The 17,090-nt window shown below is 39.2% G+C and overlaps 1 protein-coding gene across 8 annotated transcripts in view; it reads right to left on the minus strand.

The window, feature by feature from the left end:
* The window catches only part of cobl (cordon-bleu WH2 repeat protein), a 302,078-nt gene that overhangs the window by 187,976 nt on the left and 97,012 nt on the right, over nucleotides 1–17,090 (minus strand). For 6 of the 8 annotated variants that reach the window (XR_011885441.1, XR_011885442.1, XM_072253554.1 and 3 more), the window contains one exon: nucleotides 5,318–5,512. Coding sequence is in view for 6 of the 8 variants with exons in the window: in XM_072253554.1 (XP_072109655.1) it covers nucleotides 5,318–5,512 (195 nt within the window). In the remaining 2 variants the exon portion in view is untranslated. The remainder of the gene's footprint in view (nucleotides 1–5,317; nucleotides 5,513–17,090) is intronic. The other 2 variants (XM_072253549.1, XM_072253552.1) reach the window with 1 other exon arrangement.

A 17,090-nucleotide genomic window follows, 5' to 3' on the forward strand; every position in this document is an offset into this window, starting at 1 on the left:
AATAATTAGCACGGTACCACTTTCTTGATTGTTATGACTTTCCTAAGTGACAGCTTTCTGTTATGTATCATTTTTTGTGAAAACTTATGTAAAATACTTAGCTATCTGTATTTCCTAAGTTCAGATATTAACTCGCCAGATCCAGTCTCCAAGAATAATTCTCATTTTGTTAATTTTTTAAAGGATTACTTGAAACTATTTTTACTTTTCAAGCTAGCTTTGCTTCATACTGATTTTCTTTCCTTATTTTTCTTTTAGTCGTTCATTAATTTTTGAAATATTCTATCCAAGCTTGCGGTCTGCTGCCTACCTTTGCACAATCAGATGTTTCGTCTTTAAGTTTGATGTTTAAACTTATGTTTAACCATTGGTCCATTCTGAATACCTTCCTTCTTGTGGAGTACTGGAATTGCATATTCCAAGGCCCTTTATATTTTGTATCGGCTGAAAAATGCCTTAAATTAATTTGCCCATTCACTTTAGCCAGCTTTGATTTCAAGCTTGGAGTCATTACTATTCTTGGAGCTGTTTTTTCTCCTTTAAACAGTAAGCAAATTTCAACTCAAGATATTATCTAAACACTACACTGACATCATAAACACTGATGTGTACCACTGCCTGCTCTATCCTTCCATGCATACATCCTCAGCAGAGATCTTATTCCTTCCTGCAGTCTCACAGACTCTCACCTCTCAGTGATCCACATACGGCTGAAAAGTCTCAGATCAACCCAAAGTGGAGCCTCAACTTCTAGGAGCATGGTAAGAGACCAATCAGCACTTCATAAACACAAAATACTCTGCAGATGCTGGGGTCAAAGCAACACTCACAACACGCTGGAGGAACTCAGCAGGTCGGGCAGCATCCGTGGAAAAGATCAGTCGACGTTTCGGGCCGGAAGCAGCTCCAACAAAGGGTTCTGGCCCGAAACGTCAACCAATCTTTTTCATTGATGCTGCCTGACCTGCTGGGTTCCTCCAGTGTGTTGTGAGTGTTGCAATCAGCACCTCAATTTCCTGGGGGCAGGAAGCTGGAAGTTCAGCAGTTTGACAGTTACTGAGGAATTCAACTGATCAAACTATCACATAACCTGAAATGACAGGAAGTACTGACAGTTGCTCCCATCAAATGATTTCACCAATTGTACATTAATGAATTTGTGCACACCAGAGCTTTGTGATAAAAATCTGATATATGATGAAAGCTGGGTTAAATTGGAGTATTGTTTTTTATTGAATATCCCCAGTTTAACAGAAGAATGTGCTATCACTGAGCATATCACAGGAAATAAAGAAATAAATGTGTTAGTCATGAGTAATTCTGATATCTCATGACGCAGTTTATACAAGCCCAAGATGATAACACTGCAAACATGGCAATAAAGAGTTTCCTGGTGGTAATAGCTGTATGAAGGAAGCACACTGAAAATACAGAAACAATTTAAACTCCACCTGAATACATATGGCTCAGCAGCAAATATCCTGCTTATCCTGCTGTTGTAAAAACAAAGTCCATATTTTGTGGTTTATGACAAGCTGCTATTCTCACCAGTACCCAAATCAGAAGTTCTCCAATGAGAAGCTGCTACTGGAAGAATGCTCCACAACAAGACCGTTCTCCCCAAATTTCATGTCATCTGATGAACTGGTAAGGGCTGAAACAAGTCCTAACACCAAAACTATTACAAAAAAATAGATGGGTGTCTTAGCCATGCCTATATTAGCTAGCCACTAAAACTCTGAATGCTTCTGATATTGAGGAAGATTTTCAAGTTAGTGAAATAAAATTAAACTATTCCAAAAGTATAAAAATACTTGAAGTATCAAAAATGAGACAAAACATTTAAATTCAGATAATTAAATGAAAAAAGAAATTGAAGTACTGTCATATTAATCTACTGCAACCCCTTAAAAGGATGACAGTATCAGCTCCAACTTGTCCTAGCTTAGTCTCCTGCATAAGGGCAATCACATCAATTTCACAATCTGATTTCACAACCAGTAAATTTTTTACTATTATTCGATGTATTATTATATTATGCAAAGGTACCACGTACCTTTACATTCACAGACTCCTGCAGAGAAACACTGACAGAAATAAAAGAACTTCCAGGATTTCCTTGCCAAGAGCAGCCCAATTATTCGTTATGAACTTGGATCACATACTACAAATAAGGGTAGAAAATGGAGGAAGCTACTGAGCAAAAGGGGGGGCGGACGCCCGGCGCTCAGCTGGGGGCCGTGGTCGAGTGGTCAGCGACTTGGGCCGGCTCCCCCACTAGACTTGGTCTGGTGAGGAGGGTGTGAGGACACCCAGCAGGACTTAAAAAAACAGGACCTGACAAAGGGCAGATGAGCTCCTTGTGAGCCAACGGCCATCTTCCGTGGAAGAAATTAAAGCCTCACCACGTATCTACGAATCGTATGCTATGCCCTTAGTCAGAAGAGACATGATGAACTTGGGCGCTGCACCATGTGCCTGGACCTGCCCAAGGTCTCCGCCTAAGGAAGGGCCGAGCTCGATGAAGCGGCCGCAGCTGGAGGCCGATATGGTCTTGGGCTCCAGTTCGGCGGGGATGGCGGCAGACGGTGCCAAGGCAGCCAGCGAGAACAAACTGGAGGAGAGGCTGTACTCGGTGCTGTCACAAGATCGAAGAAGATGGAGGTACATAGCCGCCAACCCCGGATTTGGGATGGCACTCACTGACTGACTGACTGACTGGGCAAAACAAATATTTAGGATTAGAAATTCCCACCAACACCTATTCCATTGTGCAACTCCAAATGTAGTAGTTATTATTGTTATTCTTAAGAACAGACCTAAATCAACCAGGGTTTTAGTGGTAAGTTAAAACTTACATCTCTACTCATGAGCGATTAAGGAGTTCTGACAGTGTGACTGCAGCCTGTGCAGTTTAGAACAAACATACTGTATAATGAGAAGGTAGTTAATTTTGGTCACAATAGCTCAAATTGAATATAGTCAGGATTTTGCTATTTGGGCAAATCATTTATATTCTCTTGCAAATGCACATTTGATATAAATACAGCAGCAAAGAAAACCAGGATAATTGTACAAAGTATTCAGTGATGTCAGCTCTTTAGGACAATAAAGACTAATTAAAATATTACTTAAGGAGGATGACTTCTTAAAAACAGTTCATCTGAAGCAAAAGTCCATTGTGATTGTGAAATTCCATTTTATCTTTCAAATGCTGTTACCATCTTATAAGATTTGAGATATTTAATGTCATTTCCTCCACATAAGTGCAAAGGAGAACGAAATAAATGTTAGTCTGCATCCAAAGCAGCACAAAAAACACACAAAAGACCCCAATAAATATAAATACACCAGATAGCGTATATACATAGACTGATTTTATGTTCATAAAATGATGCTAGGCTGTAGATAATAAAGTGGTGCTGCAATTAGTGGGTGGAGGAGTTGATCAGCCTTACAGCTTCTGAAAAGTACCTGTTTTTGAGTCTGCTGCTCCTGATATGGATGCAACATAGCCTCCTTACCGATGAGAGTAGGATAAACAGAACATGCCCAGGGTGGGTGGATGCTTCATGATGTTACTCTCCGTTTTCTGATGCCTTTCTGTATAAATGTCTTTGATGGCAGGTAAACTGGTGCCAGTGATGTGTTGGGTCCTTCTCACATCTGCTGCAGTTACAGACTAGGGTTGCCAGCTTTCTCACTCCCAAATTAGGACAAAAGTAGCAGTCAAATACGGGACACTTGAGCTTACCCCGAGAAAGACTACCATGACCATGAGGCCTTGCGCGGGCACCTGTGTGCGCATGCGTGTACGTGCCGATTTTTTTTTCCACAAATCGGTTTTGGCTTAATCTTCCTGACTATACTGTACATACATTATTTCTACTTTATATAGGCTGTGTATTTATCATATCATTCCTGCTTTTACTATATGTTAGTGTTATTTTAGGTTTTATGTGTTATTTGGTATGATTTGTTAGGTTATTTTTTGGGTCTGGGCACACTCAAAAATACGGGACAAGGGCATCCTGTATGGGACAAACCAATTTAGCCCAATATACGGGATGGCCCGGCAAATACGGGACTGTTAGCAACCCTATTACAGACAGCAGTCGCTCACCTCGGGATGGGGGGGGGGGCAGGGGAGGCATAGTTTCATGGCCAACATTGTGCTGCATGCCCCAAAGCAAGCAAAAATGTTATTTAGATCGTCAGGAAGGGAGGTATCACTGAAACAGTCAATGCTGTTTCTCCTTTGCATAGTCAGTAACGCCCTTGATGCTTAGCCACATACGCTGGGGATCGTTATTGGATATGTGTTCTTGAATTTTTGTGTGTAGGTGTCCTTTGCCCTCTTGATGCCTAAGATAAGTTTTCTCCTGGCTGGGCTGAGAGCTGTCCTGTCACCACATTAGAAGGCAGCATCCTGAGCATTTAGGAGGAAGCACACGCTCGGGAATGTAGACAGCTTTGATGAACACAACAGTAAACTCCCTGAGCAGGCTATGCAGCTGACATTTAATTGTAAGATCTTCAATTTCCCCAGATCAGTGATTACTAACTACAGTGCACCAACCTTTATTAATATACGAACAGATTCCACCTCCTTTGAATTTCCCTGATGATGAATAGTCATCACGTTGAGTTGAAACGCTGGGTCTGGCACGTTGTTATTTTTCAGTGAAAACCAGATTTCAGCAGTTTCTCATCTCTTTCTGTATGCTTATGCTCAGTCTCAGTGAGTCAATTTTATTTTCTAGCAAGCAGACATTGGCTAGGAGAAGCGATGGTTACATTGGTTTGGTCAAGCTAGCTCTCCTCCGAAGTAGCAACAACTCTCTTTCCATGTTTACAATTACAGCAAACAATTTGCACCAATTAATCTGATAGAGCAAGTGATTAATTCAAGATTTAAATATTTTAATTAAGTATAAATTCACTTCTCAGAATGTTTCAGAAAGGATTTATGCATGTATATTAGTTTATTGCCTCAATTTCTCAGTTCATATAAGTTAACTGCTGCAACCAACTCCTTAAACAGTAATTTATGACGAGAACCCTTTACAATCTGTTGCCAGGAAATTCAAATTCAATGATGTAATGACCTGTATTTATCACTAGCTGTCCTAGTAAAAGTAACATACCTTAAAAATGTAGCAATTATAACATACCTTTGTGCAATTTCTGCTTGAATCTTTTTGTGTTTGGATGTAAGTTTGAAGTCTTCACTCAACTTTGATTTCCAATTATTTCTGCTTAAAGTATAATCTTGTATCTCATTTCCATGTCAACATGATTCTAATTTATTGCTTACCTTTCGTTCACTTGAATGGATTTTTCTGCACCATTTGGTAAGACAACCAATAGGTCCACTGTTCCAGGCAAAACATTTTCTTTTATGTCTTTCGGATTCTGCTCACTTTGTGAAGCTTTACAATTCTGAGTAGCAGTGAGGAACTTCCGAGGAGCTGGCTGTGGTGGTGGTTGTGGAGCTCTACCCTTCATTCTACTGCAAAAGAATGAATATATTAATAGAGAAAATAATGCAAACAATCTGAATAGGTACCTTTGTTTGGGAAGAATACTGTACAAATCAAACTCACTCACATTCATTGCATACTGTTTATCATATGTGAGAAAGGCCCCCATTGGTCAGGGTTGACTATGAATGTTGTGCTCTAGCTGACTTTGTTCAGTCAAGGTTCAAAGTTCAAAATATATACACATTATACAACCTTGAGCTTCGGCTCCTAACAGACAGCCATGAAACAAAGAAACCAAGAAAAAATGTAAGCTAGGGCAGTACAATATGGAGAGCAAGCTGTTTCCCCTGCAGCAGGCTCCTCCTCTCCATGCTGCTGATGAATCCAAAGGAACGGCAGAGACCGATACTGTTTGGCACCAGCAGTAGCACAGGAGTTGCCAGTCAGCATTGAACTCAACATAGGACTTCCTTAGGGACTCCAGCTCGGGATTTACTCCAAAAGCCTTGGCCACAAGTGGGTATTGCGACAAGACAGCGGAAGTTTGAGATCAGTTTCCCTCTCCTAGACCAGCTGACGAGCCCCATCTGTCCGAAGTAACTGGCTTAAAGGCACCAGTACCTCGCCTTTGCCCCTTCTCCTCTCAATAGAAATGGTTTTGTCTCGTCATATATAATTGCCCATTTACTCCCAACAACATACAAACTATTCTTCCATAATGGAACATGCATTTTGTCACAGAGAGGAAGTAAATGTCAAAATCATTTAATCTGACTATTTTGAATGTACTAAATCTTTTAATCTAGTTACTAATTACTAATCTAGTTAAATATGTTGATAGTGGAAAATACTTACTAACACAAGCATCAGCTTCAACCATAATATCTTCTGTGATATGTAATGTAATCTGAAATTTAGTATATCATGTTTGCAAGTTACATAAAGTAAAATGTTCTGAACTCAAAATTTGGAATGTCATTATTCCAGCTAAAATTGTTACATATGTTACAAGTTATTGAAGCATGAAGATTGCTCTTGCTCCATGTTTGATAATTTTACAGTAATGAAAAAGAGAACAGTCTACAGATCGATAAATAGGTCCTGCACCACAGTCAAGTCTTTAAAATCAGGCACTGAAAGGTTAAGTTTGCCATATGTATTCTGTCTAAGTAGGCAATTCCTGCATATCAGTTATGTTAGGAGAACTGGAGGCATCTTCTATGCCTATCAAAAACTAGACAGTTTCAAAGCCCATGTAAATGCCTACATCTTGGGTCCCTTTCCAAAGCTATAATATGACTGAAAAATCCTCATGTGAGTGTGCTCACGCCCAATGCAGTCACAACAGCAATCCTTATAAAGGGAAAACTATACACCACCACTGGAAAGTATATTAAGTTGGTTTCTCTCTTACACTGACTGCAGTGTATTAGCCTGACACCTGCTAGATCCTGGTGTCTTGGAATCCTTTGGAACTTTGTGACCAACGATCTATATGCCAATTGCATTCAGGTGATTGAAAAGTGGACCAGAAATAAAGTGAAGGGATAAGATCGGAGATAGAGATCAATGCTGCCTCAATAAGTTTGATGTTTAGTATCACTTGGCTTTAAGTTGAGAAACAAGAGATAAAGAAAACTCTTAATCTAAGTCTTCGATGATCTCAGATTTGCTAGTTTTCCAGACAACTGAATGTTAAAAACAGACCTCTTAATTCACTCCCTTTTCAGTACTCTGTCCTGGGCCTTGTGTGTCTGAGAGACAGGACCTGGGTGGATCAGAAGGAGAGAAATAGGAACAGAGGAGGAGCAGGGTACCGATGGACTCACTTATGTAGAGGAGGCCACATCAAGAGCACTGACCACAATAGATGGAGAAGTACAGAGGTAGAGGTTAGTTCTTTCTTCTCATTCTACCAGCATCTGCATGCAGCACATCATTCTCCATTTTTACCAGCTGCAACACAATTCCTGCACGTCTTTTTTATTTTCACAGGGACCAGTCTCTCTGTGACTCCCCATTTTACTCATCCCTCTTTATCTACTCCTTCCCATTCACAGACATTTTAGCCTTGCAACTACAGGAGATACATCATCATCTCCTTTGTACCAGCATTCAGGAACCTAAACAGCCCTTCCAAAGAAGGCAGAGTGACATGCAGTTTCTCCAGCCTGGTCTGTTCACTCCAAAATTACCAACATTCATCCAGATATTTATCCAAAGAGTTACTTCAATTGAAGTTTTAAAAAGCATGGCTTTTTGCACCATTACACAGCAGTGCCATTGGGTTTCAATCAGTGGCGTATCTAAGGTATGGCAGCTATGGCACGTGCCCTGGTCACCACTGAAGCAGGGCACCACTGAGCAGTTTCTATTAAAGTCAGACAAGCCATCCTCAGATAATGAAAAAATAATTTTCTTCAGGTGTATGATCTGTCTTTGACCATCATGGGTGAGAAGCACTAGGATGGCCTTATTTCACACCATTGTGTAAGAAGACCATGAAACGTTTCTTCACGAAGAAGAAGGAAAGTGGAGCTGAAGGACGGAAGAGATGAAAGTTGGAGGCAGAGGAAGCCAAGAAGTCGAGTAAGTTCTTCATGCCCTTCTTGGAAAAGCCCGGAACAAGTAGTTCGACACGTTCCATGGAGTCGCCTGCACCTGCTACAAGTTCATTAGAATCTGAAGGTGGATCAAGTACAAATGCATCACAAGCCAAGGAGGAAGTCAAGTCAGATAAATCCAAATATGACAAGATTAAGAGTGAGCCTGTCACGGAGAACGTGGACATGACAGGAGGGGGAGACGATGGTGGTGGTGGTGATGTTGAGTTTATTGATGAGATTTTACCTGACGAGATTGAACCTGACGACACTGAACCCAGTGAACTGGATGGTGTCAAAGAGCCTCGAACTGTCATTCCAGAAGTGATTGAACAGCATGACATTGGACTTCTGAAGTTCGACAAGGATACTGGAAAAGCAATTCTGTCTGACGCATTGAGAACAGAAATAATAAAGCTGCGTTCAAAATATTTCCAGAACAGCAAATAAATGATCAATGAACAAAACTTGGTTCAAGAGGAAATTGGGAAATGGTCGTGGTGAGGAAGTGACTCGCTCACGACTGGTCTATTCCCCTCCTAAAAAGTCTGCATTTTGCATCTGTTATCTTCTCTATTCCCGGTCAGACCATCAATCCTCATTGGAACAGGAAAGTGGATTCAACCATTGGAAAGCACCTGAAAAGATCAGTGTTCATGAAAATGCCAAGAATCATCAGGAATGCTTCACACAGTGGAAAGAAATTTAGCTGGAAACAAAGAGGAGTTATTGACGTGGTATTTCAGTCACAGATTGACAAGGAAAAGCAGAAGTGGTGTGATATCTTGATGAGAATACTTCACTGCATAAAATACCTTGCAACTCAGAACCTGGCTTTGCGAGGACACAGGGAGTCACTTCAGCTAGACGATGACTCCAATGTGGAAAATTTCTTTGGCTTACTGAAACTACTGGCCATCTTTGACCCTGTCATAAAAGAACACCTCACTCATTTGGAAAGTCATTCTGGATCCAGGTCTTATCTTTCACTGGGTGTCCAGAACGAATTCATCCACATGATGGCATCCACTGTTCGCCAGAGTTTACTGAGAAGCATTCGTAAAGCCAAGTACTATGGTCTCATGTTCGACTCAACTCCTGATCAGGCACACCGTGAGCAGATGTCAGAAGTAGTGAGGTATGTGGAAGCTGATTTTGAGAGGAAAACAGTCCGTGTTAGAGAGTCCTTCCTTGGTTTTATCCAGAAAAGCCAGAAGGATGCTGAGAGCTTAGTTGAAGACATCTTGAAACAGCCAGAGAAGGACGAAATGGAGCTACAAGATTGTCAGTCACAGTGCTATGACAACGCTGCTGTGGTGGCTGGACACAGGAGTGGTGTTCATCAAAGAATAAGTGAGAAAAACAACCTGGCAGTGTTTGTGAATTGCAACAATCACTCACTCGACTTGGCGGGTGTACATGCAGCCAAGCAGGATACAATGATGGTCATGTTTTTTGGAACCATCGAAGCTCTCTACGTGTTTTTCTCTCGTTCAATACAGCACTGGGAAAAACTCAAAAATGCCATGCCTGTGTTGTAAATTGGAGTCCGAAACCAGGTGGAGTGCAAGGACAGAAGCAGTGAAGCCCATCAATAAGTACCTTAAGGAGATACTTCAAGTTCTCAAGGACATGATAGACAATGAAAACGAGACCAGTGAAACAAGAAGTGACACAAGGCAGCTGTACAACCGCATGCTGAATTACCATTTTCTGATTTTGCTAGGATTTTGGAACAAAGTACTCATTCGCATTGGCCGTATTCAGAAGAGGCTACATGATCCTAGCATGAACTTCCACGATGCTGCCCTGGATTTGAAAGCCCTCCAAGATCATTTTTATGATGAAAGAGAAGTGTTGGTCGGTGTGTCACTCGAAGAAGGAGTCGGTCTCTGTCAAGAATGGAATATTGAAGTTGAAAGACTTCAGAGACAAAAGAAACAAATGGCTGATGAGAATTCGAGAGACGCTGGGTTAACAGCTAAGGAGGAAATGGAAAGAGTCATGAAAGGAACACTCGACCACCTTCACAGAGAAATGGACGAAAGGTTCGCTCGTTTGCACAACACTGACACCAAGTTTGGGTTCCTTCTCGATATCGAGGGATTGTGTTACAGCATTGACAGTAATGACCTAAAGAAGAAGTGTGAAAATTTGGGTGAATTGTACAGCTCTGATGTTGATGGACATCAGCTATATGAAGAAATTTTGGATTGCAGAATGTTGCTATCAAGGCGGGTCAACATGAAAATACTTCCTTTGTGTAGACTCTGACCACTGGAAGAATGGTTTCCCTTTGATGACCATTGATTTAAAGTTTGTCAGAGGGATACTTCGATGTCCAGGGGATTTTCTCTCACCTTTGCTGCAGTCTTAGTTCCATACTGGAACCAAGGCAGTGATGAGGCCTGAAGCAGCGTAGCTCTGGTAAAATCCAAACTGGACATCTGTGAGGTGGTTATTAGTGAGTAAGTACCACTTGATAGCACTTGAGGCACATCTAGTCCTGAATTACAGATCATTTGCACTGTAGATAAATAGTTGTCTAGTCCCATAGACTTTGTACCTAGTGATCTCAGCCTTTTCTTAACCATATTGAGTGAATGGAATTTTCTGACTTCTGTAATGGAGGTAATCTCAGGAGGAAACCATGACTGATCCTCTAATTGCCATGGTTTTGAACTCTTTCTAGGTTTAAGTTCAGGCACAAGATTTGTTCAAAAGCAATTCTTCCACCTGTCACTAAATGGCATACAAAAATATCTAAGACCAGGACGTAATTTTTCAACACCTTCCCTGAGGAATACACCGTAAATAGGTTGTTCCATTTATATACAAAATTGAGCAATGCAGGAATAGCAATTAATACTATTTGAATGAGCTTCACTAAATACACTCACAAGGATAGGTTTTGTTATTCCCATTTCCAATAATGGCTGACAACAAATACCAGAATCGTTTTAATTTACACAGGAGAGATCCCAAAATTGTCTGACACCCAAGACAAGAGTGTTCGACAATTCCATTCCCTCTGGCTAATAAAATGCATTGTAATGTTGTATATTAGGAAGAAAGAAACATTGATTTTGCAAAGATGCCCTTTCAAGGTTCATGCTTACTGCCAGATGGTAGGACAATGAAAAAGTTTATCACACCTCAAATTCAATTTTCATATAAGACTATTTTTTCCCCGGAACATATCGGAAATGTGGGAATTTGGAAGTTGCCTATTAGTTGTGCCAAAAGAACCCAATTAGCTCATTACGTGATAACAGAACTCCTGTTGGCAACAGTTCTATAGGTTACAAGATTGCTTTTCTTTGCTACAGATTTGTTTATTGTTTTACTGTTTCCTGTGTCCTCTGTTGCTTTTAAATAGAATTTTATATGAACAGCATGTCACATCAAAAATAAAATCTTTGTCAGTGTCTGTCTTTAAAAATGCTGTTCTACATGAGCGTGACAGATGGTTTAAATGTTGAATTTTTACTTTTTAATGAAAGATATAGTGTGGTTTCAGCAATTTTCTTGAATTCCACTTTTAAAAATGATAACTGGCTGTGAAGTTACAAAAATAGAATATGTATTTTCAGATGCAACATGGCTCCAGAGATGACTACAGCTCATGTGTTCAAACAACATACCCACTGAATACTTGACAATAATTGTCCAAGATTCCGTCCCACTGCAGTGAACAGATTCTTCTGATCTCTACTTATTTATTGCTAACAATTCCTATGAAAATTTTTTGTGGTTCATTCTTAGAACCAAAAATCAGTCAGTAATACTGCGGTTTAATTATTCTCCAGACTTCCTAGACATGCTAGAAACATGCTAGAAATAACCTGAAATTAAATTATTTTAAAGTATCTCCTGACCATTTTTCACAAAAAATATCAAGAACCTATATCATGCAATGATAGTTGGGAGCCCTTGAAACTGAATTGTTGACTACTGTAGTTACTCATTAATTTTACAAGATTGACCTATAGCTACTTCAGTTTTAATCTGTTACACTTCATTGCTATAAACAGTGATAATACCATGGCAACTAAACAACAGATAACCCACTCCATCATAAATATAATCTACGTCAAGTTGTACTGTACTATTATACCCAAAGTTAGAGATTAAAATAATCTCTAAATTCATTTGAGATAATTTTCAAACCAAATGTCTGGCAGAGTATATCTCATTCCTATTTTTAAAAAAGCTGATATTTAATCACCTGCCCATTTTAAAGTCAGAGTCATGCAGCACAGAAATAAAACTTTGAGTTTACCCTATAGTATCCATCTATTTTAATCCCATTTACCAGTACTTCATCCCTAACCTTCTGTGCCATGATTAATCAAGTGCATGTCTAAATGTGTACTGCATAAGACTTGAGAATATCTGCTTCCCTTACCCACACAGGAAGCATTCCAGATTACAACTAATGTAAATATATTCTTCCTCAAATTCCCTCAAACTGCTTACTCCTTACCTTAAATCTATGGCATGTGAAAAGGGTCTCCCACCTGAAGTACTGACTGTTTCTTTTACCACAGATATGGCCTCACCTGCTAAGTATTTCCAGTATTTTCTAGTAAGATTTAGAGCACCTTTGGTTTTCTTAGATTTTTAACATCCTGGTTAACCTCCTTTGCATTCCTTCCATTTTAATCACATCCTTAATCTAGTATCCAACCAGAATTGTATACAGTATTCCAGCTGTGACCTAACTAAAGTTGTACAACACTTACACGTTCTTATTTCCCTTGCGAGGCTAATAATGTGTGTCAGCTTCACAATCTAATCTACCTTTCCTGCCACTTTCAGCATTCCATTTATGCCAAGGTCTCCCTCAATACTCCTTAGGGCCCTATCATTCTTCTCATGTTGAGAAATGTGCAGCATTTGCATTTATTGGGATTAAATTCCATCTGCTTTTGCTCTACCCATATTAACAACAGTTTAACCCTGTGGTCTAAAATTGATCCTCAACTGCACCAATTCAGGAAAATTAACTCTCGGACCTCCTATTTATCACGTTCAAATTGTTAATGAGTAACAGTAAGGTTCCCAACAACAATCCCTGTGTTACACCACTGGTCACAGGCTTCCTATCACAAAAGCAAGTCTCCAATTTCACCTTCAGTCAATTGTGCATCCAATTTACCAACCTGTCTTGGACCCCAAAGGCTCCAACTTTGCAGACCAGGTTGTCATATGGAACTTTGTCTAAGATCCTAATGTATTTAACGTATACCTCCTCAACCAAATGGCCCACACTAATACCTTTTGTTACCTCTGTTGGGAAATGTTGTCTAGCCATCTGATTGAATTTTTCTCAAAGGCATGCTGACTAACTTTGATTAAACCGGGCCTTTCCAAGTGTAGATTAATCCGATCCATCATGATTTTTTTCCAATAAATTCTCTGCCAATGATGTTAGAAACAGAAAGATAACTATCTGGTTTATACCTGCTGCCACAGTCATAATTTGTCCATTCCAATACCTGTCAAGATGCCTCTACCACCTCCTCTGGCAGCTCATTCTAGATGCCAACTATTTCACATGAAAAAATTACCCCTTGATCTCCTTTAACCCTTCTCCCATACACAAACCTATGCTCTCTAGTTTTTGATACCCATACCATGCAGACTCTAACTACCTACCCTGTGACTTTCAAAATTTTATATACCTCTATCACGTTACCTCTTAGTCTCTCTCGCTCCAGGGAAAGCAGACCTAGCCTGATATTCTAAACCTTTCAATTTAGGTAACATCCTTTTGAATCTTTTATATATGTTCTCAGACTTAATCATTTCCTTCTTATTGTGTGGTGACCAGAACTACACACAATACTCCATGCAGCCTAACCAATGCTTTGTATAACTGTAACATGATGTCCTAACTTTTATACCCAATGCCTCAGCTTATGAGGGTAAGGAGGTCATCTGGCTTCTCAACACTGTTTTCTTATGTCCTATTTTCAGGAAACCATGTACTTGAATCCCAATATTCTATGTTCATTGATACTCCTCGGGGCCCTTCCATTCATTGTGCATGTTTTGCCCTTTTTTTAACTTCCCAAAATGCATCACTGTACATGTCCAAATTAAATTTCATCTGCCACTTTCCCACTTAACGTGTTGAAATCTTAGATAATCTTCTTCACTCTCTAGAATACCACCAGCTTTGCTTATAAGACCATGAGATATAGGAGTAGAATTAGGCTATTTCACCCATCAAGTCTATTCCACAATTTCATCATGGCTGATCCATTTTCCCTCTCAGCCCCAATCTCTTGCCTTTTCCCCGTATCTCTTCATACCGTGACTAATCAAGATCCTATCAACCTTTAAATATACCAAATAATTTGGCCTCCATAGTAGCCCATAGCAACAAATTCCACACATTCACCACTGTCTGGCTAAAGAAATTCCTCTTCACCTCCATTCTAAATGGACATCCCTCTATTCTGAGGCTGTATCCTCTGGTCTTAGACTCCCCCACCATAGGAAACATCCTCTCCACATCCATTCTATCGAGGCCATCCAACATTCGACAGGCTTCAATAACATCACCCCTCATTCTTCTGAATTCCTGTAAATAGAGGCCCAGAGCCATCAAATGTTCCTCATATGATAAGCCTTTCAATCCCAGAATCATTTTCGTCACACTCCTTTGAACCCTCTCCAATGCCAGCACATTCTTAGATAAGCAGACCAAAACTGCTCACATTACTCCGTGAAGCCTCACCAGTGCTTAATAAAGCTTCAACATTACATCCTTGCTTTTATCTACAAACTTATTAATTGTGACACCTACATTCTCATACAAATCAAAAATATTTAACAATAAAGGACCTGGCACCAATTACTATGACACATCACTTGTCATGGGCCCTATTTTTTAAAATATAATTTCCTGTTCAAACTTGCCCTTGTCTATAATAGCTTGAATTATGTTCTATTTCTGAAATGCTCTCCCACTAACACTTCTGTCACTTGTCTGGCTACATTCCGAAAGATTAGGTCTAATATACCTCTTCTCTTATTGCATTAAGTACCCTCCTGTTTTCTACTTTCCTTTTCTGGCACTGACAATGCAGAACTCACATTGTAAGAAAGCAACAATCTTCACAACCATACTAACAAAAGACATGCTTTAAAAATATTGTTTCTTTTTAAATATGCCTTGTGTTTCTGAAGAAAATAATTTGAATTCTTGGTTTCATTTTTGAGGTTATGCATTAAACCATGTTTATCCAGTTAAGTTTCATGTTCCAGAAGAAAATTACATTTCAAAGTTACTCAAATAACATTAATCTTCAACTGATAAACAACTTCACATAAAAAAGAATGTAAACACTTTTTCTCTACAAACTTGTTTTCTATTCCACATTGTCTTTAAATTTACCTTCAATATCATTTGAATCACAGTTTCTTTCACAAGAGAAACTATTTTCACTATTTCTACCACACATATTATAGTGGACAGCAATAGATTAAAGTTTCAAGAAATATTTCTATCATTGAGCACATGAAATATTAACTCACTGGTGAAGGGCCCTCCTTGATGTTTCAGACACTGTATGTAGCAATTTATCGTTAGACCAAGGAACAAAACTCTGACTATATAATGCAACCATACACATCAACCTCTTATAACATTCACCAAATCACTCATCATGATACCTCATATTAGCCCTAGTTTTCAGGCAAGAAATGTGAAACTCAAGTTCCATCTTTCACTCTGTATTTTAAAAGATTTCATGTATTCATTTAAAGAACAAAGTGATTTTTTACCATCAGCACCAAGAAAAAGATCGGTCATTATCTAAAAAAAATTGTTTGTTGACTGCAATTTAAATATAAATTGAATTGTTTATACAGCAATTCTAACACACACTCAGTGGCCACTTTATTAGGTACAGCTGTACACCTGCTAGTTGAAGTAAATATTTAATCAGCCAATCACGTGGCAGCTGATCAATACATGAAAACATGCAGGCATGGTCAGAAGGCTCAGTTATTGTACAGACTGAACATCGGAATAAGGAACACGTGATCTAAGTGACGTTGACTGTGGAATGATTGTTGGTGCCAGTCTTGGTGGTTTGCGTATCTCAGAAACTGCTGATCTACTGGGATTTTCACGTAGAGAATGGTGCAAAAATTTTTTTTTAAACATTCAGAGTAGTGGTTCTGTGGGCGAAAACACCTTGTTAATGAGAGATCAAAGAAGAATGGCCAGACTGCTTCAAGCTGACAGGAAGGCAACAGTCACTCAAGTAACCACGTGCTATAAGTGGTGTGCAGAAGAGTATCTATGAATGCACAATACTTCGAACACTGAAATGGATGGGCTACAGCTATAGAAGCCACTGAACATACACTCAGTGTTTATCTAGTATAAGAAATATTTGCTCTCAAACTGTGTCTTTGAATTTTTCCAAATCCACAAAGGCCTTGATAATTTACAGGCTTGGTTTAAAGTCAAAATAATACACCTAATGAACATTAATACTTAATGACAACTATTCCCTGATAGTGAGATAATGAAGGGATCAAGCTCCATGGTGAACAAGACAACGTTGGAAAATATTCTGGGAGAGTTGATTCCCCTTACAGCCTTTCAATACATAACTGCAGCATGTGTCCTTAAAGCTGCCAGTAAATACTTAACACAAATCGATTTGGGAAAATTATATTTTAAAAGCTAATGTTTAAAAGCAGATTTACATAAATTTTAGTCTGAAAGTAATCCATTTTATCCAAATTGTTCAAAATAATCTTCCGCCAGAGCAAAGCAATTCACATTTCCCCTGAGTAATTTTCCCCAAGCATGCATATTATAGAAATGGTCTCAGATCTGTAGAGCATTAAATAACCTCCATGTACTAATATACAATCTAGCAGTAATAAAGCAAAACAAAAATCACACAACTGCCTCACAAAACAGTCCAATTTTACAACTGAAATTACCATAAAAATGACATATGTCTGTAGC

The sequence above is a fragment of the Mobula birostris genome, chromosome 3 (genome assembly GCF_030028105.1).
Source record: "Mobula birostris isolate sMobBir1 chromosome 3, sMobBir1.hap1, whole genome shotgun sequence".
Taxonomy (NCBI): Eukaryota; Metazoa; Chordata; class Chondrichthyes; order Myliobatiformes; family Myliobatidae; genus Mobula; species Mobula birostris.